A 26,732-nucleotide genomic window follows, 5' to 3' on the forward strand; every position below is an offset into this window, starting at 1 on the left:
AACATGAGCGCAAGTAAATATTGACAGAGTTTTCATTCTTGAGGGAAGTAAAATGAATAATAAGGTATGGCTCTAAGGAAGTAATATTCTGAACAATAAGTTCACACACAGATGGTGCACGACCAAAGACGATGTCTGAGCTTAGTTGTGTTACTATAGAGACAGACACTGAGCTCACAGGAGAAATATAATAATAGTCATGAATATCAAACCTCAATCAGCAATTTAAGCAGATTTGATGTTAAACATGTCATTACATGGAGAGCAGATAAGTGTTATTAAGATGTCTTCGGTGTGCCTAAGCTGGGGTGGTATGATGGTTTAACCAGATTTGCATAGATTTGCATTAGTACCAGACTTTAAACTTCAATATTTGGATATCACTAATACTTTACCTCTGTAGACTGCAGGTAGGGGGAGAGAGGACAAGCCCTGACTCTGCATCTGCTGCTGCTGTTGCAATCTCCTCTTGGCCTCTAGAACTGGATTCTCAAACTGAGTCCTTCGGTTTATGTGACTGCAATAAGAAAATCAGAAACAGAGACTCATTGAAGTGTATTTCTTGAGTGACTACTTGATGCGACATGCTTATCCAATATATGAGCAATCTAGCTAGCTGCCTTGCAGGCTACTGCCTACACAGGTAGCATTTTAACTGAAGCAACTGATCTGCAACACTCTATAGCTATACACTCCAAGTAGACAGTCATTATCATGCAAAGTGCATGGGAGACTCGACTCTCAATTGATTCTAATGTGCCTGCCACTGACTGCACAGTTTTCTGTGAAATCTGTCACCTCCAACTGCCCAATATCTGCAGACTGGCTTTGTCTTTCGGCAACTAGTGTTGACATCGTTTAGATCTGGGCAAATGTAAATCTGGGCAAATGTTGTGTGTTTTCCAGCTAATGATATGCTAACGACACTCTAACTCAACTGATTTGCTTCAGAACCAAGATTTTACATTGGACATCAGAAACTTGAAAAATTAATATATGATGTTGGTCCCTTGCTACATCCACTTTGAAAACGTCGCAAAGCATGCAGTATAATTTCTCATGGTTGGTCAAAGCAAGTTATCTTGCTCTCCCAACAAACAAAAATTGACATGAGCCATTAATGTTATGCACTATAGATGAAAGCATGCGTGTTGATTTTAATACCCTTTAACAAATCATTTAAGGCTATGGTCATTGAGTAAAACATAAGCCTAGTTAGTCCTCATCTTTGTTAAAGGAGTGATGTAAGAATGAGAACAGACAGTAATGAGAGCATCCTCTGATCTGGAAGAAAAATGGTTCTTTCGACTCTCTGTACGACACTTGCTGTCAGAGTTAATTCAATCTGTTTTAAAAGGCGCTGCTGAAAACCGTGCCATTTGAAAGTACAAAGACAATTAGGTTCCATTAAAAGGCATTCTTTTGAAAGGAGGTAATGTTTTTTTGTGAAGACGTGGCATTTGTAATTACAGCTTTGTGCCAAGACTACACAAGGTCAATTTTTGAGACATTGGTTTTAGATTTCTTTTAAGGTCTACAGCCTGAAATTGATTTAGCAGATCAAAGTATAATGAGCAAATGGATTTTGTCCCTAGTACTTTATCTGAGATCAGTTCCATACTTTCTTATAGCACATTAGGCCAAGGTTTGGCAAAGTGGAAACCAGCCTTAGAAGTGGTTCTGGCTTAGTCCTATTAAATAACGGCTGTAAGGATAAAGTGATATCTGTTTAACCTGAAAATACACACACAACACAAATACAAATGATAAGCTTTATGCATAATGTTCTTGTTAAGTGTCTCCTCTAAAAAGCCACTAGACACAGATTTATAGTAAATTACAGTCATTTCACACCAGATGCAGCTTCTGATCTTCCCAGCTGTCATCTTCCACAACATAAAACCCACAGTTGTACAATTAAGATGTGTTTTTCTCTCTTCCCATAGAAAGACAAAAGAAAATAGTTTAAAATAATGAAATAAAATAATTGATTGCTAATAATAAATGCATTGTGTAGGAAGCATGAAATGAAATAACCCATGGCCAATATTTAGTAGACATGCAGACAGAAAGACACACAGACAGGCAGACAGACAGACATACATGGATGGATGGATGGATGAATGGATGGACAGACAGATAGATATATGAACTAACTGAAAAATAGATGGATAGATAGACAGCTAGACAGACAGACTTATCGGTGGACAGACAGAACGATAGATAGAACAATAGAACGACAGGCAGGTAGATAGACTGATGGATATAGATGGATGGATGGATGGATGGATGGATAAATGGATGGATGGACAGACAGAAAGATAGATGGTGGGCAGACAGATAGATATATAGATAGATGGACTGACAGACAGACAGACAGACAGACAGACAGATAGACGGATGGATGGATGGATAGACAGATAGACAGACAGATAGATAGACAGATAGATAGATAGATAGATAGATAGATAGATAGATAGATAGATAGATAGATAGATAGATAGATAGATAGATAGATAGATAGATAGATAGATAGATAGATAGATAGATACAGTATGTCACAAATAGTGGTGTAACGGATCACAAAACTCACGGTTCGGATCATATCACGGATTTGGAGTCACGGATCGGATCATTTTTCGGATCAGCAAAAAACAAACAAAACAAAAAAAAAAGCTTGTTTTTTTAATAATTACTGAATGCTAACTTTAAGTACTTCTAATCCACAGCAAAAACTACTAGCTGAACTAATAAAGTCAATTACAAAAATGAAAAGTGTAGATGAATACAAAATAAAGTTACTAATAAAATCAATAACACTAGTATTCAGGTGCAGAAATTTAATATTTAATTGTAAAATAACTAGTGTCTCTTTAAGGCCTAATGCACGTCTCTGATACTGGCACGCATCTTTCTCAGCTGTTTCGGTTCACTGAAGACATAACCGACTGTGTTTACCAGAATACCAAAACGGGTATTAAACATAACTTTGTATGTATGTTAAGAGAAGTTTTAAAGAGGAATCAACCTGTGAATCACGCAGTCTGAATCGCGTGTCTCTCTCTGTGCGCGTGCTCGCTTCAGGTATGTGCGGCAGCGGTAAAAAAAAAAAAGAATCAAGAAACAGCGCGCGTGTTCTCTTTTGCTGCAGCAGTTTAAGTAGTTTGAATGGGTAAATTGACAAGATGACACATATGCAAATCATACCCTTTTACTCTATGATGGTTCAATTTAACAGTTAATCCGTGAACCATATGCGTACCGAACCGTGGGGTCCGGTCCGTACGGATCACGGATCATCTGCGATCCGTTGCACCCCTAGTCACAAAAGTGAGTATGCCCCTCACATTTCAGCAAGCATTTTAGTATATCTTCTCAAGGGACAATACTATAGAAATGAAAGTGAGTACACCCTAAGTGAACTTGTCCAAAGTATCATATATTGCCTTAGCACCATTGTTATCTGGAACTGCCTTAATCATCCTGGTCATGGAATTGACCAGAGCTGCACAGGTTGTTGCTGGGATTCTCTTCCACTCCTCACGGAGCTGCTGGACGTTACACACATGGTGCTTCTCTACCTTACGCTTTAGGATGGCCCACAGATGCTTAATAGGGTTCAGGTCTGAAGACATACTTGGTCACCCCATCACCTTCAGCTTCCTCAGCAAGGCAGTTGTCATCTTGGTGGTGTGTTTGGGATCGTTATCGTTAGAATGTACAGTACATAATGGAATCCATGTTTCCCTCAATGAACTGCAGCTCCCTAGTACCAGCAGCATTCATGCAGCCCCAAACCATGATGCTACTACCACCATGCTTGACTGTAAGCAAGACACAATTTTCTTGGTACTCCTCACCAGGGCATTGCCACACATGCTGGAGACCATCTGAGCCAAACAAGTTTATCTTAGTCTCATCAGACCACAGAAAAATGGTTCCAGTAATTCATGCATTTTGACAGGTTGTCTTCAGCAAACTGTTTGCAGGCTTTCTTGTAAGCCAGCTTCAGATGAGGTTTCCTTCTGGGACGACATCTATGCAAACCTACTTGTTGCAGTGGGCAGCATATGGTCTGAGCACTGACAAACTGACCTTCTACTTCTGCAACCTTTAAAGCAATGCAGGCAGCACTCATGCATCTGTTTTTGAAGCCAGGTTCTGCACCTGATGCACAGAATGAGTGCTCAACTTCGTTGATCGACCCTTGCAGGGTCTGTTGGACCCCATCCTGGAAAACCGCTAACCCTGACCACCGTAGTGTAAATCGGTTTCAGGGTGTTACTGAACCTCTAATAGCCTTGGCCATCTTTGTGGAGAGCAACAATTCTAATTCTCAAATCCTCAGAGAGTTCTTTGCCATGAGATTCCATGTTGAACACCCAGTCGTCAGTATGAGAGAACTGTACCTAAAGCATCTAATTTTAACTGCTAGATACACAACTTTGTATGGTCCTGTCAAACACACAAAAACATAAACATGATGAATAGGACATGTGGCTTTGCATGGTTAAACAACATACTGCTGTTATCACTTAGGGTGTACTCACTTTTGTTGCCAGCTATTTTGACAATAATGGCTGGATGTCGAGTTATTCAGAGGACAGTAAATCTATACTGATATACAAGCTGCACATTGACTACTCTAAAATATATCCAAGTTTCATTTCTATAGTATTGTCCCTTGAGAAGATGGTTACTAAAATGGTTGCTGAAATGTGAGGGGTGTACTCACTTTTTTTGAAATACTGTAGGTAGATAGACTGATGGATGGATGGATGGACAGCAAGATAGATAGATGGACTAACTGAAAAATAGATGGATAGATGGATGGATGGATGGACAAATAGATAGACAGATAGACAGACGGACAGATGGGTGGACAGATAGAACAATAGACAGAACAACAGCTAGGTAGATAGACTGATGGATATACAGATGGATGGATGGATGGATGGACGGACGGACGGACGGACAGACAGATAGATGGATTGACTGAAATATAGGCGGATGGATTGATGTATGGACAGACGGTGTAAGGATAGAAAGATGAAATGAAATGACAAACCCCACAACAGCCCAAAGCAGGTTGGAAGATAGACTGTTACTGTATGATTACAATTCAGTGTCATGAAGTGTCATAATCCCATCTGAGGACAGCAGGCGTTGATGCAGCCCTGCATTTATGATGTAGTTCGAAAGAGTGTGCGGTTGCGTATCCACATGATACTACAGCTGCATTATTAGCTCTGGGCTTGCTGTTCTCCTCTGTCCGGGGAGAAAGAGTAGCCAAGCAAGCCATACTATAAATAGTCCCACCTCACCCCAGACTGTGCATTAAGCAAGAAAAATGATGGCACACACACGCACACACACGCAAACACACTGCGAAGTGAATTAGGAAATAACGGAGCAGCTGTTTTTCGGCCTGGGCATGGCGCAGCAGCAATATAACCAATTAATACAGAGCTGTGAGAAAACGCAGGGATCCAAAGTGCCATTAAACTGTGCATGTTAACTCAAGTGCTTGAACTTACTCAACATAGTAGGTTCCATAAACAGGGTCATCGATTTTCTCCCAGCCATAAGGAAGCTCTGAAAAACAAACAATAAACAATTACATCCAACAAGAACATTTAATTCAAAGGTAGATGTTGCAGTTATAGGGTACAAATTTTGTTTTATTAGGATATATTGGCTCATTCTCTGGAAATGGCGCCATTTGTGGGCTTTGCATGTCCCCATGACTTACTGATATAATTAACGTAATACTGAACTTAACATTATTTAAAAGATTTAGTGTGCAAATGTGCAATAACTTTTAAAATAAAGCATTAATTTTTATTCTTCAACGTTTTTCACAATCTTTCACAATATCTTCTAATTTGCAGGCCCCTATTCATCACCATGGCATTTTAATGGGTTGCACAGAATAAAAATGTTGCTTTTATTGAAATTAAAATACTGTTTTCATCGTCTGTGTATTTTTAGACATGTTTCTGAAAATTGCAGAATGTATCTTTGTCCTTGCACTTTCTGTTCAACTCCATTATGCAGTGACATTCTTGACTTAAAAATAATGGTCTCATTTTCTGACATCTTAATGGTTAGAAAAAAGAGAACGCCTCATATACACAGATATCAGATAGACAGACAAGAGATAAATAGACAGACAGACAGACTGATAGACGGTAGACAGACAGACAGACAGACAGACAGACAGACAGACAGACAGACAGACAGACAGACAGACAGACAACAGATAGATAGACAGACAGACAGACAGACAGACAGACAAATAAATAGACAGACAGACAGACAGACTGATAGATAATAGACAGACAGACAACAGATAGATAGATTGACAGACCGATAGACAGACAAGAGACAGACAGACAGACAGACAGACAGACAGACAGACAGACAGACAGACAGACAGCTAGATAGACAGACAGATAGCCAGACAGACAGACAGACAGACAGACAGACAGACAGACAGACAGACAGACAGACAGACAGACAGACAGACAGACAGACAGACAGACAGACAGACAGACAGACAGACAGACAGACAGATTGACAGAGAAAACAGACAGACAACAGATAGATGGACAATAGACAGACAGACAGATAGCTTGACAGACAGACAACAGATAGACGGACAACAGACAGATATAGACAGATAGTTAGATACATATATACATAGATGATAGATTTTCAGTCACAGTTCTGCAGTAACCTTTTCAACTGAAATAAATAAATAATTCAGTAAATAAATAACATTCCTAGTAGAGTATTAGCATAGTTTCCCAAGAATATCCTGCATTCATTGTCTGTCCTAACATTTCCTGTTGCTTAATAAATGAGGGTACACTCAGCTGGTGTCACACCATATATAATAAGACAGAAAAAACTTCACAATTCATTGGTCACAGAGGCTATGTCATTCGGCTGAAATCGTATTATTAATATTTAGACTAAAATATACATATACGCATACACACTTGAATACACACGCCCCATATAGCATGCATACCCGCTGAGCTTCTAGACGAAAGTGACAAGGAAACTCAACGCAATTACAAGCATGCACACACAGATTCAAATTATACATTCAGCAGCGTCGAGCAGGGTGAAATACCAGACTCTGTGTGTACATCACACACAACTTTGTAAATTACAAGTGACAGAAACTGTGTGATGTTCTCACTTAATCTGCTTGGCACACACACACACACACACACACACACACACACACATACACAGAGACACACAGACAGATCAAAGCGCTGTTGGGTATTACTCTACTGCTGTGCTACGGGTTGGTAGTCGTTCTATTAAAATAGAAATCCACTTGTGAAGACAACCGAGTGCACAGATCAATCTTCAGGATGAACATTTACAGGGGTTAGAGATCTGAACAAACCCCCAACCCAAAGTATTAAACGGGTGGTGAAATATTCCCATTTGTGCTACAAGCATGAATACCGTCATCTTGTCGAGGAGAGGTGCATTATTACATTTCAAAGTGATCGTACTTGCATGTTATTTTTTTATTTAGTACTGATCTGAATTAGATATTTGACATAAAAGATGTTTATGTAGTACACAAAATAAAATAATTGTTGAATTTATAAAAATGACCCTGTTCAAAAGTTTACATACGCTTGGTTATTAATACTGTGTTGTTACCTGAATGATCCACAGCTGTTTTTTTGTTGTTTAGTTTAGTGATAGTTGTTCATGAGTTCCTTGTTTGTCCTGAACAGTTAAACTGCCCACCGTTCTTCAGAAAAATCCTTCAGGTCCCACAAATTCTTTGGTTTTTCAGCATTTTTGTGTATTTGAACCCTTTCCAACAACGACTGTATGATTTTGAGATCAATTTTTTCACACTGAGGACAACTGAGGGACTCATATGCAACTATTACAGAAAGTTCAAACACTCACTGATGCTCCAGAGGAAAACACAATGCATTTGAATTTGAAGATCAGGGTAAATTTAACTTATTTTATCTTCTAGGAAACATGCAAGTATCTTCTGCAGCTTTTGAAGGGCAGTACTAAAAAAAAACAAAAAAAAAAAAAAAACATTTAGGCAAAATAAGCAAAATCTACACATCTTCATTCTGTTCAAAAGTTTTCACCCCCAGGTCTTAATGCATCGTTTTCCTTCTGGAGCATCAGTGAGCATTTGAACCTTCTGTAATAGTTGCATATGAGCCCTTCAGTTGTCCTCAGTGTGAAAAGATAGATCTCAAAATCATTCAGTCATTGTTGGAAAGGGTTGATATACACAAAAATGCTGAAAAACCAAAGAACTTGTGTGACCTGGAGGATTTTTCTGAAGAACAGCGGACAGTTTAACTGTTTAGGACAAACAAGGGACTCATGAACAACTATCAATAAACAAAACAAACAAACAAATATAATATAATATTATTTTCTCTCGTCGACTATATGTAAACATCTTTTGTTAAAATAATTAACATTTTGCAGATTCTGCGAGGTGTATGTAAACTTTTGATCTCAACTGTATGTTTTTTGACTTGTAGGTGAAAAAAAATCTAAAGATTTATCATCCTGTCTAAGTGGGCAGTGATTGTCCAGAAAACATGCTAAGTTAAGCATAAGACTAAGCTAAGACTTCATACTTATAGTCTGACAAATCTACTTAAACACACAAGACCCGACAGACTTTTCTGAGCTCTTGGCCGCATTGTGAGCTTAATTGAAATTGGATGTTTTCAGGTTGAGTTATCAGTTGATCTTGACACTCAAACAGAGCCCAGAGTTGAACCACATAAAATGTTATTACATAAAAATCCCCCATTCCCTTTTCACGTCACCCATGAAGGTCTGTGGGTTCAGCTGAGGGAAAAAAAAAAAAAAAAATCACACACTCTGGCAACAACAAGTGAGCGATATGTTCAAAAGCAAAATTTAAATACCATTAACAGAGTTTGGACTAATCTCACGGCCTCCAAATATAGAGTAACCCGCCCCATGTACCCCTTGAGAATCATGAGCTCAAGCTAATTACCTTCTTCAATATTTGCATTTTGTTTGCACAATATTTAAATAATCTTGCTATTTAAAAACCTGCCTGCCCTTTGCAGTGAAAACAGGCCGCAGTTTCTTTTTGTTAAAAGCTTTGACCTTTACGGAAATGAGGGGGGTGGGGATGAGAAGGAAGGAGTGGAAAGACACAATATGAACTAAAGCTTTATATGTTTAGTGAATCAATGTGTACAGGCATGACTCAAAATAAATGCCAAATGTGGGTAAAAAGTGGATTTGGTGAATAAATTAAAATGTTTACTAATTAGTTATTGACTTTTAGTATTAGCTAGATTGTTTATATTATTAGAAGTTTAAACGTTTTCTAGAGTCTTTAGTGTCATATGATTTTTCAGAAATCATTAAAATATGCTGATTTGGTGTTCAAGAAACATTTGTTTGATGTTTTTGTGCATATATAGCACCCCCCCCCCCCCCAGGATTATTTGATGAATACATGGTTCTTACATGGTTACAGGTGATTCAGACCAAGGCTGAGTTGACCATGCTGCTAGACTGCTAACACAGAAATAAAGAGTTGACAGGAGAACGAAGGATGAGTGGGAATGGGAGGAGAGAACAGCGGGGCATCGGCTCCATACGGGATGGTTTGAGTATAACTGTCTGCTGAACACTTTTAAACGTGACAGGGATGAAAATCCCTTTCCTTCTTCTCCTCCTGCTTCACTGACTCACTCTCACCCAGCATTAAAGTTCACTGATGGATGGAGTTTGTGTGTGTGCTATCATAAAACCAAACACTTAATTCTGCTTCGTCATCTTCAACTGTCTGCCAGATTCTGCCTTCCAAAATAACACCCATCAATAATGCCACAATACGTCTTCTTTTGTTGCTGATAAACACACACAGGCATACTATGAGCTTGGAAGAAAGCTGAGAACTTTTTACAAAGACTATAAACTTCTAGCTAACTCCTTGTGATATTAATCTGTGCCAAGTTCTGTCACAAAACTCTAGATGGCTGGTTAGCCTTCACTAGAGCATTTTGCACCACCCTTTCAGAGTTCCTCTGAAACCCTCCACCTCCCCAGCTCCACCTGTATAGATCTGCTATGGATTATTACATTTGCTATATCTCACAGCATCGTATAGCATATGTACTGGCAGTTGCAAGTTCATGTACTTGCATCTATTTCACCAAGACTAAAATGTAAAAAAGTAAAAAAAAAATATATTTTTCATGTCACTACAAAAACAGTGTATGTTTTAGTCCATTGACTGAGACTGAATTGAACTACACCCCTACATTTATGACCAGGAAATATTTATGTGTCTCTCTCTCTTACAGCTACACTGTAAAAAAAAATGCAACTGCATATTTTCCAGATTACAAAACAATTTGATTCTCATAAACAAAAAAAATGCTGCTTTCTTGAAACTACATAAAAAACCCTTGTCAGACCAATACAATTACCCCAAATGTTGTCCCAACACAGTTGTCTGAACAAAGAATTTCATATTGTTGAAATAAGGCTTTGTGAATTCCCAGCATGCATTGCAGCATAAATAAATTATGCAGTTACTGTTACATGAGTATTGTTTTGCTGTTTGCTGACTTAAAGGAGTAGTTCACTTTCAGATCAAAAATGTACAGATAATGTACTCACTCCCTTGTCATCCAAGATGTTCATGTCTTTCTTTCTCCAGTCGTAAGGAAATTATGTTTTTTTGAGGAAAACATTTCAGGATTTCTCTCCATATAATGGACTTCTATGGTGCCCCCGAGTTTGAACTTCCAAAATGCAGCTTTGAATGGCTCTAAAGGATCACAACCGAGGAAAACGGGTCTTATCTAGCAAAACAATCGGTTATTTTCTAATACAATTTATATATTTAACCTCAAATGCTCGTCTTGCCTAGGTCTGTGTGTACTCTGTGTAGAGGTTATAAAGTATATAAATTGTAAATGTTTTTAGAAAATAACCAATCGTTTCGCTAGATAAGACCCTTCTTCCTCGGCTGGAATCATTTACAGCCCTTTGAAGCTGCATTTAAACTGCATTTTAAAAGTTCAAACTCGGGGGCAACATAGAAGTCCACTATATGTAAGAGAAATCCTGAAATGTTTTCCTCCAAAAACACCATTTCTTTACGACTGAAGAAAGAAAGACATGAACATCTTGGATGACAAGGGGGTGAGTACGTTATCTGTAAATTTTGGTTCTGAAAGTGAACTACTCCTTTAATTCTAACTTTTTTTTTTTGTCGTTTTGTCATTATTGTTATGTGTTGTACTGTGATGTAAAGTAACATTTGTTGATTGCCACCATTCTTAAGGTTTGCGTGTCTAGTTTTGCGTTCTAGAGTATGTTCTACCACTATTTGCTGGATATCTTAGTCATGTAAGATGTTTGACAAGTAAAGACTAAGTTATCCAGTTTGTCATTGGTAAATAAACAAAATAGATACATAAAAAAATAAATTACCTCAACGACACTAATTGTTGTTTCGGTTAGCAAAATAAGACAATAAGCATTGCATGAACAAACAAATTTACGTTGGCTAAACAAAGTATCTTTACTGAGAAAAACAAAAAATAAAAACTGTTGTTGAGAGAACTCAAAAGTCTTACTGCATCAAGTTGCCTTATTGTTTAAGGTTTTCTCAACTATTTATTATTTTTTATTACTGTGTACATGGTGAGTAGACAAGTTGTGTTTAAAAGTATGAAAAATCTGTGTGTAACTTTTACTGAACACCATTTTTTCTATAATCAAACACTTTTTTGGGAGTAATTCCATAACACTAGCTAACCATGTGCTTATCAGCGTCTTTAAGCTGGGCTCAAAAGTATCTAAAATTGTCACTAACAAAACACTTTGTTTCAGTTTCAGCAGTGACCTTTACCTTTGAAATGTGTACCTTGGATATTACACACTTTGTGTGTAATTTCCTACTCTGACTTTAAACCAATTCTTTAAAATGACCCATACACTGTACATACCATCAGTTAACAACCTTGTAACTTACAGCAGGCTTTTCTTTAGGGGTTTATTGATAAAAATCAATTACCCTGTGAAGAAATTGAATAGGATTTTTTTTTTTTACTTTCAGTACTCTATATAAAGTGATAATTCACATGCAATTTTCACCTAACTCTGACTCTAAAAGTGCCTATATTGGAAATATTGGAGCATCTTGTGTACTCCAGGCGAACAACAACCATTGAGACGAATGGATCACTTTCTTTGGGCGTTAGAAACACTTTGACTTTCTAATCTTTTATATATATATATATATATATATATATATATATATTGGGCTTTTTATGCCTTTAATGGACAGGACAGTAGAGAGATGACAGGAAATCAATGGGCAGAGAGAGGGGAGCAGGATTGGCAAAGGACCTCGAGGCGGGAATCGAACTCGGGTCGCCATGAGCACAGTTGCGCTATATGTCGGCGCACTAACCACAAGGCTATTGGTGCCGACTGACTTTCTAATCTTTGAGAGAAGAAAAGGGAGGAATAGGTTAGCCTAAAACCCAAGATTCCTTCAAACGAACAGAATTCTGTGACTGTAAGCGTTTATGAAGGATAAAACCGCTTCTGACGGCAACTAAACTAATTACTCATGAGAAAATGCACAAAACTGAAAGCAATATCTGCTAAAAAATGCTGTTATCAGGGGACGTTTATGAACCAGAATATTCCATTTCAAATCCAATCTCAATTGTTGCAGCTACAGGAAAATGAGGCTTTTCGTCGTTCTAAGAATGCACAATGGCACAAAATTGCTGTGACACCTCATGCAACTTGCATGAATAAACATCTCAGGGAAAATCACACCGCTGTGTGCTGTTATGTGACGCTGTTAGGCTTTTGAGTCTACATTTTGTTCATTAATTTAGCTAATTTGTACAATATCACTGAGAAAGCAAATATAATTCCTGCATTGACACAGCTGTCAATTGATAAAGCCGCATCCATCCATCAATCCATCCATGCATCTGTTTCTGTAATCATATCTCCACCTGTTCCCAGCGAGTGTGAGCGTGTTATATTTTTTCGGGGTGCTTGCTGACAGTGACGGCTTCAGAAATGATGAAATGCAATGAAACACGAGTGACAGACACAGAGAGACATGTTAGTTGTGCTTATTCATTCACTCGCAAACCCAGGGAATTCGTACCATCAGAGAGAAACATCGACACGGGGAGAGAGGCGAGATGACAGGTAAACAGGAGAGACGACTGTGGCACATCTACGGAAACTTCACTCTGGGCTGCGGTAAATATTCGCGGGGAAACAAACAGTCTAGGAACATGAGCGTGACAGTATTAAAGAAAACAGCAGACGACTTTGATTTGCATCCAGAGCTGTGTCTTCCCTTCAGTTTCGAAACAAAAGAGGGCGGCCGAGTTACGCAACGCACGCGTCCGCGCAAATCCGCAGTGATGAGTGTTTTCACAATGCTGGCTGACAGGCCTTTGAACTGCGGGAATCCGCTGACATGTGAAATGCGCTGTCTCACACATGCATGCTAACAAGCGGCCCCTGATGCACTGGCACAGTTGATTATACCGCAAACATGAAGTTGGATTTTAGTGCATGAATGTGTGAACTGGGAGGAAGGTAGTGATGAATAAATCCTCTTACAGCAGGTAAAACAGCGGTGAATACCCTTGCAGACATGATTAATTTAGCAACGCATTCACTTCGAGATGCTTCAGCTCAAGATTATTTCACAAACACACTTATGAGTGCTAGAAGTGTATGAGTGCAGAGTAACCAGAGGAAAAACTCTTGCTGTAGAATACGTGAGAGGTTTGCCAGTGTAAAATTCACAGCCGAGATGCTATAACATTCTGGGTGGTTCCTAGGGCACTTCTAGGTGGTTGTTACTTTCCTCTGTGACGGCAAAAGTCATTATCGTAGATTATATATGGTATTGGTAGATGGCTGCCAGGATATTCTGTTTGGTTGCCAGGTTATACTGCTGCTAGGACATTAAGAGATGGACACTAGAGTGTTCTTGGTGGTTGATGCTAGGTAGATGCTCCTATGGTGCTAGCCCTAGTTTTTGTCTATGTACAGTCAAGCCCGACTTAAAGTTACTTTTATTCAACCAGCAAGTTTTTTTTTTTTTGACTGGAAATGACACAAGCTTCTCTCAAAAGATAATAAGACAATGTACAAGAGGCATCATTGTAGAAAAAAATATTTCTCAGCTTTTATTTACATTTGAACAAAAAGTGGCATGTCCAAAATTATTCATACCCTTTGCAAACTGTCACAGTCTATGGGAAAATTCAAAGTTCTTTACCATTCCAAATAGTCCAAGCTGTTCTAAAGCATCCTAATTACACTGATTCATTGGGAACAGCTGTTTTAATCAACTCAACAGTTGAAAAACAGAAGCTCTCTGCTGTTGGTTTGTGGACAGTCATGGCTAAGACAAAGGAGCTCACTAGCTGTGTTTCCATCCACCTATTTTTATGCGCATTTTAGAAAATCGCATAAAAAATCTCTGAATGGAAACGCGAAAATGCGCATAAATTCTGAAAATGCGCATAAAAAACTTATGCGCACAACTAAGTAGGATACATTTTTTATCCGATAAGAAAAAATGTGCATAAACTACGATGGAAACACTTAACCGAATAAATTCCTCCATGCGCATTAAAAAAGTCATGTGACTTTGCACGCTGGAACGGGATAACTTGACTAACCAGCGGACCCATCTAGAAATGTTGTTTTGGTCATTCTGAAATGTTTCCTTCAGTGGTTTCGTCACTTGCCCACCACGGCACCGGCCCTGCGGTCGTTTTGATTATTTTATAGAAATAAAAATAATTTAGTTCAGTTAGAGAACAAACAGTACAATTGAACTGAACGCGGCTGCTGAATGCAGTGTGCCTAACAACAGTCACATCCGCGGTATGAGTCCGATTTCATTTATCACATGAGGAGTGAGGTGAGAAAGGCAAGACGTTGCCGAAAGATTTAGTTTTAAAAGTATTTTGGATTTTAAAAAGGCCTGTTGACTGTTTTCGTTTATCTAAGGTGATTTTGGAAGCTCATTGGAAGAACATTTGTTTCTTATTTATTTGGTTCCACCGTGTTTGCCAATTTTCAGTAGGTCTATTTTTCATAATGAAACTTTGTGGAAGTTATTTAACAGTTGTTTATTTGTTTTTGTTAATAAATTAATAATTCTATGTTTAAAATAGACTAAGTGAGTTTGTCGTACTGTTTTGTTGTTGTCCATTCAATCAATTGACGCCGAACTGCCGCTAAATCGAAAGTGAATGTAAAATGCTTACGGCATTTACAAGCTTTTAAAAGCGAATAAAAGCGTGGAAACGAGAGAAAACTATCCCTCAACCTTTCCCTCGGTGATACCGGTACTGCCCGTGTTGTCACATGTCAATTATCCGCTGGGGAAATCTGAAAATTATTATTTTCATGACTTCTCCTATTTTTTTTTTTTTTTTTTTTTTGATATTTAGTGAAAGTTTATCAGGAAGTGACAATTTTGTTCTCGTTGGATGGAAGCGGTGCTTTACGCGCAAATGTTTTATGCGATGTTCCAGTTTTGCGCATAAGTTAAATTCGCATTTTTGGATGGAAACATAGCTACTGAGGACCTGCGGCTGTGCATTGTGGCTGCTCACAAGTCAGGAAAGGGCTATAAGACCATATCTAAATGTTTTAAAGTTCCAGTGGCTACAGTGCAAAGTATTTAAAAAAAATACAAGACTTTCCGCACTGTGAGAAATCTCAGAGGACGTGGGGGTATGAATAATTTCGGGCTTGACTGTATCTGTTAAGTTGTTATGGGTATCTGCTAAGATATTGCTAAATACGGCCTTGTCCACACTAATATGTTTTTGTTTGAAAATGCATCTTTATCTCTCAATGTTGGCCTTGCGTTCACACGGAGACGGCATCAAGGAAAACAGAGCTTTTATGAAACGCTCTCCAAAGTGGATCTATTTGAAAACACTGTTTTCACACTGTAGTGTGCACAGTGAAAATATAGGCTTTTGAAAAACGATGACGCATGTTTAGTCATGTAATGCATATTTGACCAATAGATATCTATGTTTATACTGGAACAAACATAGATGTGCCATTTTCACACTGTTGCTAAAGATATGTTACTTTGTACACTCTTCATATAACAGTCCAGCAAGGATGACAGAAAATTTACTCACAATTGCTGTGCTGCAGCAAAACATGAGGGTAGTTGCGTGACAACTTATGTCTGTTCTATCGATATCATTTCAGTGAGCTTTTTATAAGGTTTTACACATGCGCAGTGAGACTAATTTAGCGTTTTTCAGTGTTTCAGTTTGGATGAGAAACTTTTGGAAAACACTTGAAAAAGCTGTGGATGGAGAGCATTTTGAAACTAAACCACCATTTTCAAATGTATCCGGATTAATGTAGATGTAGCCTAGGGTGTTGTGGTTATGGTAGTGCACCACTTAAACAGCCAGTTTAGTTCTAGCATTCACTACTTGTGAGCTGAAGAGCTGATTCAAGTGTTTTAGAATTAGATGATGCACTGCAAAAATGCTTTTCTTACTTAAATTTTTTGTCTTGTTTCCAGCCAAAATATCTAAAAATTCTTAAATCAAGAAGGATTTTCTGGACGAAAAAACAAGTCAAAATTAAGTGTGTTTTTGCTTAGAACAAGCAAAATAATCTACCAATGGGGTAAGAAAAATAATCTTGATTACTGTTTGAAATAATATTTTGCTTACTCCACTGGCAGATTATTTTGCTTGTTCTAAGCAAAAACTCATTTAAGTTTTGATTTTTTTTTCTGAAAATAAGAACATTTATTTTACTTGTCTAGAAAATCCTTCTTGATTTAAGATGTTTTAGAATTTTTTTGGCTGGAAACAAGACAAAAAAAGACAAAAAAGTAAGAAAAGCATTTTTTGCAGTGTGGAGATATTCAAAATGTGCTTTGTTGGGGGCTACAGGAAAGGTTTGGCAAGCACTGTTGTAGCTGTCCACAAGCCCACATCAAGTAGTTTAACCCCAAATTTCTGAGAGCCAACCCTGCTCCAGGAGAGCTATCGTCCTGTAGACTTGAGTTCTTACACTGTCCAACACACTTGGCTGTTCTAGAATAGTCATGTCTCTAAATATAGCTCTGGATATTTTTTCCATATCTATAGAATTGTTCGACAAAACTGTGCAATTGTGATGCGATCTGAGAAATCACGCTGGGATGTTTTCAGAAAATTCGAAAAAATAGGTCAAATGTAATTTTTTTGTCAAAATAAATGTCATTAAATTATTATTCTAAAACAATTTCACCGTGTGTTGGGTTTTCCTAGATCACATCCCAACTGCTTTGAAAAACAATAGCAAAGGCTGCATGATTTTACCTAGCAATAATAAAAGTAATGTTTGACTTGACATACTGATAGCCCTGATACTGATAGACTAGTTAAAGAAATGTCATATAAAAGATTTTTAAGCAAACATAAACAGCCTGCAGTTAGGCTAATGAACTATATTACTTGATGACAGAATTTTAGCAACATTGGTACTTCATCAGATCAGACGTTGTTTGATGTTGCTGTTGTTTTATATAAGCAATAAGACATTTCTGCTTCACGTCTTGCCTAACAACACTTAATAACTGTGGTAAAATCAGTAAAAAATAAGGCCTCTTGTGGCTAGCTGCTTCATTTCAGCAGATTTAAACATTTGCCTTTGGCCATCCAAACTCAACCATTTGGAGATACAAAACATATAGAGAAATGAAAAATAAACACTAACCGTTCTCTTTGCATTCTTCAGGGGGCTTCGCTTTCTTCGCAAGCCGGGGGTCCAACCAGGACGTCGTCTTCGTATTGTGGCTGGAGAGGAGAGAAATGGAGCAGAAAAGGAAAAGAGATGAAGAGAGAGAGATGAGAGTGCTGCAAACTGCTACTGTAAATCATCATGCTGAGGAGACGAGAGAGACTGAAAGGAAGTCTCTGGAGATCTCATCTCTAAACGAGGGTGAGAAAAAAGTTTAGCTTAACAAAATGGCAATCGATACTTTTAATTAGCTGTAAGCTTCTCATTAGCACAGCAAAAAAGAGAGGAGGAGAGAGACGGAAAAGGAAGACATGAGTGACTTGTATAAGAGAGGACAACCGAACATGAGCAGTGATTTTCCTAAACTGTTTAGCACACAATGTTTTTCTTCTCACAATTTTGGCATCTGAGATGCCATAATGATATTTGGCAAAATTGGCAGATTTTGGTGGCTTAGTGTAACAAGCTTACCAATAGCTAATTAATTGCCTTTGAATTTAATCTTAGCCTCCAACAAAGTTCTGACAGCATCTGAAATGTTGAGTCATAGTCCTGCGGCATGACTGCTCTTATGACGGCCATCTAGAGAAGAACCAATAACAGTACAGCAACTGATGACGCAAATGTGAGTGTGTGTGTGAGAGAGATCCTTTTAAAATGTTGATACTACCTTCTCTAAATTTCATACAACATTAACACCTCGTTAATTAGCCAATTATGCTAATTAATGCTACATCCATTAGTTACAATTACTTTGATTTAGTGCTGGAGTATAAGCAGTCTAAAAAATTTCCTCTTTTACCCAGTCATGACTCTAAACACTTCAACTTCTTTGTCTTCAGGGTAAAACACTTTTACATTAGCATAAAGGCTAGAATGGGTTTGCGTAACACTATTTTATTTTTGATTGTCAGTGTGGATGCCTGCTTTTGACATGATTTTTGAAGTCAAAATGATTTAAATGCTGTTTATTGCTAAAAAAAGCTTGCTAAAAATTATGGGATTGGAAGATATTGCAGGTCAGGTCAGAACCTGCAACAGGGTCAGCATAGTCTGGATTATGTAGTCTGCATAGTTGGGCATTGACAAGGTCTGACACTAATCACAATGTGGTTTACCCAAACAACATGGTTTAACAAAAAACAAAACACAAAAAAATAGCTAAAATAAAATTAAAACTAAAAACACAACATAAACCAACGACAACCAAAAACTACACTAAAAACAATACAAAAAATAACTCAAAACAAAACAAAATAAAAACTAAAAACAACATAAAATAACAAAAACAAAAATCTACCCTAAAAACAAAACAAAAAAATAACTAAACACAAAACTAATTGAAACTTAAAACAAAACAACATAAAACAAAAACTAAAAAATACACTCAAACAAAACAAAAAATAACTAAAAACAAAACAAAAATAATAACAAACAAAATTAAAACTAAAAACAAAACAACATAAAACAACAAAAAAACAAAACAAAAAATAACTACAAACAAAACTAATTGAAACTTAAAACAAAACAACATCGAACAAAAACTAAAAAAATATACTAAAACAAAAGTAAAAACAAAACAACATAAAACAAAAAACAAAAAACTACACTAAAAACAAAACAAAACAAAAACTAAAAACAAAACAAAATTAAAACTAAAAACAACATAAAATAACAAAAACAAAAATCTACCCTAAAAACAAAACAAAAAATAACTAAAAACAAAACTAACTGAAACTTAAAACAAAACAACACAGAAAAAAACTAAAAAAATACACTCAAACAAAACAAAAAATAACTAAAAACAAAACAAAAATAATAACAAACTAAATTAAAACTAAAAACGAAACAACATAAAACAACAAAAAACTACACTAAAACAAAACAAAAAATAACTACAAACAAAACTAATTGAAACTTAAAACAAAACAACATTGAACAAAAACTAAAAAAAAAATACTAAACAAAAACAAAAAAGACACTAAAAACTAAACAAAAAATAACTACAAACAAAACAGAAAACAAAATTTAATTGTTTGTAACAAAAAATACACAAAAACAAAACTAAATTAAAACTAAAAACAAAGCAACATAAAACAACAACAACAAAAAAACCTACACTAAAACAAACAAAAAAACTACAAACAAAACAAAAATAAAACTAAAAACAACATAAAATAACAAAAACAAAAATCTACCATAAAAACAAAACAAAAAATTACTAAAACCAAAACAACATAGAACAACAAAAATAAAAAATACACAAAAACAAAAAATAACTAAAAACAAAACATGTAAACTAAAAACAAAACAACATAAACAACAACCAAAAGCCATACTAAAAAAGTAAAATATATAAACAAAGAACTAAAAACATAAAACAACAAAAACAATACTAAAAACAAAACAAAAAATTAAAACAACATGAACCAACAAAAAATACACTAAAAATGAAACAAATTCAAAACTAAAAAAACGAAACAAAAACTACACTAAAAAAAACTAAACAACAAAAAAACAATAAAAACAAAACAAAAAATAAAAACAAAACTAAATTAAAACTAAAAACAAAACACCATAAAACAAGCAAACAAACAACACCAGAAATAACTAAAAGCAAAAAAGTGAACTAAAACCAACATAAAACAACAAAAACAAAAAACTACACTAAAACAAAACAAAGATTAACTAAGAACAAAACAAAACACTACACTAAAAACAAATAAAAAAACTAAAAACAAAATAAAATTATAACTAAAAACAACATTAAACAACAAAAACAAAAAAAAATACACTAAAAACAAAACAAAATTATTACTCAAAACAAAACAACAAAAACTGCGCTAACAACAAAAATAACTAAAACAAAACAAAATTAAAACTAAAACAACAAACTATACTAAAAACTAAAAAAAAAAAAAAAACTCAAAACAAAAATTGAAAACTTAGAACAACGAAAAAAAAAAAACTACACTAAAAACAAAACAAAATAGCTTGGCAAAACAAAAACAAATACTTCCAACAGCTTATTATTACTAAATCCATGCTGACATATTTCAGAAAACAAGCAAGATGCATTTTTGTTTATGTTTACTGTGCATTCACGCACATTCAATGTTTAGGGGCTTAGTGTATTCCTCCCTGAGACACATTTTTGTCTAAAGCAGCAGAAGAAACAGCTCTGAGATCAGTGGGAGAAAGGTAGGCTCGACTGTCTCAGTGATGGGACTCGACTGACGGCACTCTGCCAAGCGACTGGCCAGAGAAATTGCAGCCAGGGGCGAAAAGATGGTGCACCTTTGATGTGCTCGCTCTCTATGACACTCCACACTTCTGCCCTTGTGTCTCTGTCTTTCAGTTTGTGTCTTCCTCCCCAGTGTCTCTTTCTGATTCATCTCTCTTAGCGAAAAGAAAATGTATTTAATATAAAAGCATATCAAAGGGCGTTCTATTGGCACAGTGCATTTCCGCAACTTATGCTTGGTTGCTTTGGGAGTTTAAAAGTGACTAAAATGCATGTACAGAGACATTTTGTCGTGACTAATCTGGTCCAGTATGAGTGCGTGTGTGTGTGTGTGTGTGAGTGCGTGTGTGTGTGCATGGTGAAAGATAGACATATGGAGAAGTGTCTACAGTTTGAGAATTAAAGACGCTCCGTCTGTGAGGGAGATCGAGAAAAACAAGGCGCCACTGGCTGCTTGACAACTCCATTAAATCCTCAATAGTCACACTGTGTGGGCCAGAGCAAACTGTGTATGTGTGTGTGTGTGTGTGTGGTGTTACATGAAGCAGTGACAGACTGTCCTCGCATCATTTGGAGTCACTCACATACAGCTTCTGTTATGAACGATACAACAGAAAATAACTACTGTCCCTGTGGAAAAACACTGTACTGTACACTCACAGTTTGAAGATTGAACACACACACACATTCCTAGCTATCTACAAGGGACATATCATATTTAAAATGTATAGATGGTGTGTATTTTTATATATTATTAAGCCTGCATTTATTTGATCCAAAATACAGGAAAAACACTAATATTGTGAAAAACAACTGCTTTCTATTTTAATATATTTTAAAATGTAATTTATTCTTGTGATCAAAGATAAAATTGTAGCATTATTATGCCAGTCTTCAGTGTCACATGATCCTTCAGAAATCATTCTAATATGCTAATTTGCTGTTCAAGAAACATGTATTATTAGGGGCCAAGCATTGTATCCATTAGAATTCTTATTATTCTGCTTCTTCTTCTTCTTTATGGCAGCCCATAGAACCGCTTGCGGGAAAGTTGTGTAATTTGGCACACTGATAGAGGGCAGTCTCAACATTAACCATATCAAATTTGGATTCTCTAACTCAAAACTCTCTAGCGGAACCACTTGTCCAAAGTTTCACTTTCTTTATGCTAATAACTTTTGAACCGGATAACTTTCTCTGAATCCTTGGCTCATGCCGAGTCGAATGAACACCAAAATTAATCGTAAGGTTTAGTTTTTTTTCTATTTTGAATAGTTTGTAAAACCTACTTTTTTGAACTTGTCCTAGACTTTGTCTGATTTTCACCAAATTTGGCTTAAATCATCTTCAGACCATGCTGGCAAAAAGTTACGGAATTCAAGTTGATTAGTCAAACCGTTCTCGAATAACGCGTGAACGAATTCTACGAAAAGCACGCAAAAATGAACGCAAGCCTATATCTCTGCAACGGTTTGGCCAGTTTTTCCATGTCAGCCATTTTGGGCGTCGGACATTTTGAATTTGGTAGTAAAATGTTATATTTTACGAACGCATTGGCGTATCGTTACAAAACTCAGTATGGGTCATCAGCACAATGCCCTGAAGGAGCCTGAGAAGTTTTGAGCCAAAATCAAATATTCAATTGCTTATAACTTGAAATGTGGTCGACTTATTTTCACGGTAGTCACCTTTTTTGACTCCTGAATCCTTGAGTCCAGCGATACCAAACAGGCCAGGTTTTGCCTTATGGTTTGTTCAATGTTGTATTTTAGCACTTAAAAAACATTTGCCAATATCTCAGAAATCGTTACTCCTATCCTCACAAACCAGCGTAGGAAATTCGGAAAGATAGCGTGCTGGCTATACACCAATGCCCAATTGCCAAAATTTTGAAAGTCAGCCGTCGGTCATTTTTTCTCTTCTCATATATAAAAATGTCTATAACTCCAAAACAATATGAGATAATTCAACTAAAATTGAAACACATATGTATGAGCACACTCTAAGGACACATCAAAAAATTTGGCGGGATTGTGCGCTATAATTAATCAAAACGTTTTGAGACAGTGCCAAAAAGTGATAACCGATTATATTGTATTACTAGTGGTTTGTTTTATGATTTTTCACCCATTTTGACTAAAATCACCTTAAAATGGCTTCAATTAATCATTGCTGCACTTGTTCTGATGCTTCCCTTGCCTAGTGCTTGGCCCTGTAATTGCTGCTTGCAGCTATACTTATTATTATTATCATCAACATTTTAAACATTTGTTTTCAAGACAGTTTAATGAATACAAAGATCCAAAGATCAACATTTATCTGAAATAATAAAGTTTTTGTACCATTATACACTATGTTATAAACTAAATGCTGTTCTTCTGAACTTTCTATCCATCAAAGAAACCTGAAAAATTCTACTCAGTTCCCTTTCAGTCGGTTCCTTCGACGTCTCGTCGATAGACCGACGAATTGGGATCTCGCCTAGAGAGACCAATCCACTTCATGTGTGTACAAACGAGCCAATGAATATTGGCATGCATGATTGCAGCCAGCTGCGGCTGATCACAGCGTGAGCATATAATGCGCAGCAGGTGCATGCATCATCAAGCTTTCGCTTTGGAGCTGGACCAGTCTATGCAGACGAGTCATCAAAGCAGTCCTCTTCAGCAAGTCTCTTCTTTTGTGTTGGTGGCACGGCGCTTCAGCGGCGGTGGTCTTCCGTGTCGAGTGGAGCACACAGCTGGTTTGCACCACCCACCTTCTGTGTTGCTGCGGCCATCTCCCCTGTGCGCTTCAGCACTAAAAGAGTGAATTTCTCTAAAAGAGCAAATTTCAAGCGGGTGAACGTCTTTATAAAGACGAGGCGATTACATCATGCCTTTTTCCCGTGTGTTTCTGGATGCGGCCGTTACCTGGCGCCGGGCGATGGCCACGATCACTGCCTCACGTGTCTGGGCACTCAACACGCTGAGGCAGCGTTCGTGGATGAGTCATGCCCGCACTGCGGGAGAATGACTATCGCGGAGCTGCGAACCAGACTCCGCTTCCTGCAAAGGGGCGGGGTTCCAGTCCCGCTGCCCAGATCGAACGTTCCTCCCGGCAAACGCCGGGCGGGCGTGACGTCTGGAAGCAGGGGGCTGGCCGGTCTGTCGGTGACGGTGAGGAATTCCCCGCCGGGGGTTCCCCCTTCCGCCGACGCTCCGCTGCCAGTGGAGCTTCCGAGAGAGCGGGCGGGCTCTCCCCTGGGGGCACCGCCCGTTACTTTCGGGGCTCCCCCCGACGAACAGATGTCGGTCGCGGCATCGGAGGGAGAGCCGGATTTCTCCGGGGAGGAGGAAAGCACGCTGTCGTCCGCTGGGCGGTCAGCAGTGCCGGATACCGACCCAGAAATGATGGCTATGCTTGCCCGGGCCGCCGAGAGGGTAGGGCTTGAATGGAATCCTCCATCACGTCCCGAGCCCTCCCGGCTGGATGATTGGTATCTCGGGGTGGCTCGCGCTGGTTCTCAGCGTCCCACCCCAGTGCCTTTCTTCCCGGAAGTGCATGAGGAACTCACTTCGACGTGGAGGGCACCTTTCACTGCCCGAAACCGTTCGAGTGGGACCTCCTCCCTCACCACCCTTGATGGCGGAGCAGCGCGGGGATATACGGGCGTCCCGCCGGTGGAGCGTGCGGTCGCGATGCAACTGTGTCCGGGCGCCGCTTCCACTTGGCGGGGCGATAACCCGTCACTCCCGTCCCGGGCCTGTAGGCACTCGTCGGCACTGATCGGTAGTGCCTATACGGCCTGTGGCTCCGCTGCCTCCGCCTTGCACGCTATGGCGTTGCTACAGGTGCATCAGGCTCAGGCACTGAAGGACCTGTACGAGGGTGGTCACGACCCGGAAGTTCTCCGTGAACTCCGTATCGCCACGGACCTCGCGCTACGTGCGACGAAGGTGACCGCGCGGTCTCTGGGTCGTGCCATGTCCACCATGGTGGTCCAGGAACGCCATCTCTGGCTGTGTCTGGCAGACATGAGGGACTCTGAGAAGACCAGGTTCCTCGACGCCCCGGTGTCCCAGACCGGCCTCTTCGGCGACGCAGTGGAGAGCTTTGCCCAGCAGTTCTCCGCTGCCAAGAAGCAGACTGAGGCCATTAGTCACATCTTGCCCCGGCGTGCAGCTGCTGCCTCCACCCGGCCGCCGGCGGCACCTCAGTCTGCTCGTCGCCGAGGGCGGCCCTCGGCTTCCGCCTCCGCTCCACAGCAGCCACCGCAGCAGCCTTCACAACGGCGCCGTGGAGCCGGTCGTCGAGCCGCCGCCCAGCCCGTCCAGGCTCCCAAAAAGACCACTGGGAAGCGCAAGAACAAGAGACCCTGAGACGGGCGACCCAGAGATGGAGGATGCTGCTCTTCGGGAGATGGTGATCGCACCACTCCCTCCCCCGGAGGAGGGCCGGGCGGAGAATCTTTTGTTTGTTTTTTTCCCGCCGCCGACCGTCAGGTCGGTGGTACCCAAATTCTCGACAAAAGAGCAGATTTCTCTATCTCTGGGTCCCTTCGGGGGCCCACGGGGAGTGCGCGGGTCACCCCAGCGCCTCACCCGTCCCCCCCCCTCGCCAGTGAGCAACGATGGGCGGTTCGAGAGCACGGCAAGACGGACTACTCACGCACCATCGGCTCCTGCGCAGGTAAGCGTCTCGCACACACTACATACAGACGCTGTGATCCCGCTTCGGACCGGCTACGAGACGCCCGGGCGGGGTCCCTGCGCCCCCTATCGCTGCTCCCCCGCGGGTACGTCGGTGGTCCCCCTGGTGCCACTTGCTCATTATCTGGGAGCCTGGAAAGAGCTTCCCAGCCCATCTTGCTGGCTCCTTCGGACCGTCAGACTCGGCTATGCGATTCAGTTCGCCCGGCGCCCTCCCAAATTCAGAGGTGTCCATTTCACCTCAGTCAGGGCCGCAGATGCTTCCATCTTGCGTGCAGAAATTGCAACCTTGCTGGCGAAGGAAGCAATTCAGCCGGTCCCTCCAGCCGATATGAGGTCGGGCTTCTACAGCCCGTACTTCATAGTACCCAAGAAAAGCGGCGGGCTTCGGCCGATCTTGGATCTGCGCGTCTTGAACCGGGCCCTTCACAGGCTACCGTTCAAGATGCTCACACAGAAGCACATCTTCAGATGTGTCCGTCCCCAAGATTGGTTTGCAGCGATCGACCTGAAGGACGCGTACTTTCATGTGTCTATCCTTCCACGCCACAGACCTTTTCTGCGGTTCGCGTTCGAAGGCAGAGCATATCAGTACACAGTCCTGCCCTTCGGGCTGTCCCTCTCCCCCCGTGTCTTCACGAAAGTCGCGGAGGCGGCCCTCGTTCCCCTCAGAGAACAGGGCGTTCGCATTCTCAATTACCTCGACGACTGGCTCATTCTAGCACAGTCTCGGGACCAATTGTGCGAACACAGGGACTTGGTGCTCACACACCTCAGCCGGTTGGGTCTTCGGGTCAACTGGGAAAAGAGCAAACTCACTCCAACTCAGAGGATCTCTTTTCTCGGTATGGAACTGGACTCGGTCACTCAGACAGCACGCCTCACGCAGGAACGTGCTCAGTCTGTGTTGAACTGCCTGAATATGTTCAAGAGCAGGACAGCGGTCC

At 39.4% G+C, this 26,732-nt stretch overlaps 1 protein-coding gene across 1 annotated transcript in view; it reads right to left on the reverse strand.

The window, feature by feature from the left end:
* Positions 1-26,732, reverse strand: part of LOC141333766 (membrane-associated guanylate kinase, WW and PDZ domain-containing protein 2-like) — a 287,797-nt gene that overhangs the window by 77,431 nt on the left and 183,634 nt on the right. Inside the window, exons 6-8 of the mRNA XM_073838891.1 lie at positions 17,827-17,906; positions 5,538-5,595; positions 396-517 (exon numbers count right to left, since the gene is read on the reverse strand). Of these exons, the coding sequence (XP_073694992.1) occupies positions 396-517; positions 5,538-5,595; positions 17,827-17,906 (260 nt within the window). The remainder of the gene's footprint in view (positions 1-395; positions 518-5,537; positions 5,596-17,826; positions 17,907-26,732) is intronic.

The sequence above is a fragment of the Garra rufa genome, chromosome 4, assembly GCF_049309525.1.
Source record: "Garra rufa chromosome 4, GarRuf1.0, whole genome shotgun sequence".
NCBI classification, from domain to species: Eukaryota; Metazoa; Chordata; class Actinopteri; order Cypriniformes; family Cyprinidae; genus Garra; species Garra rufa.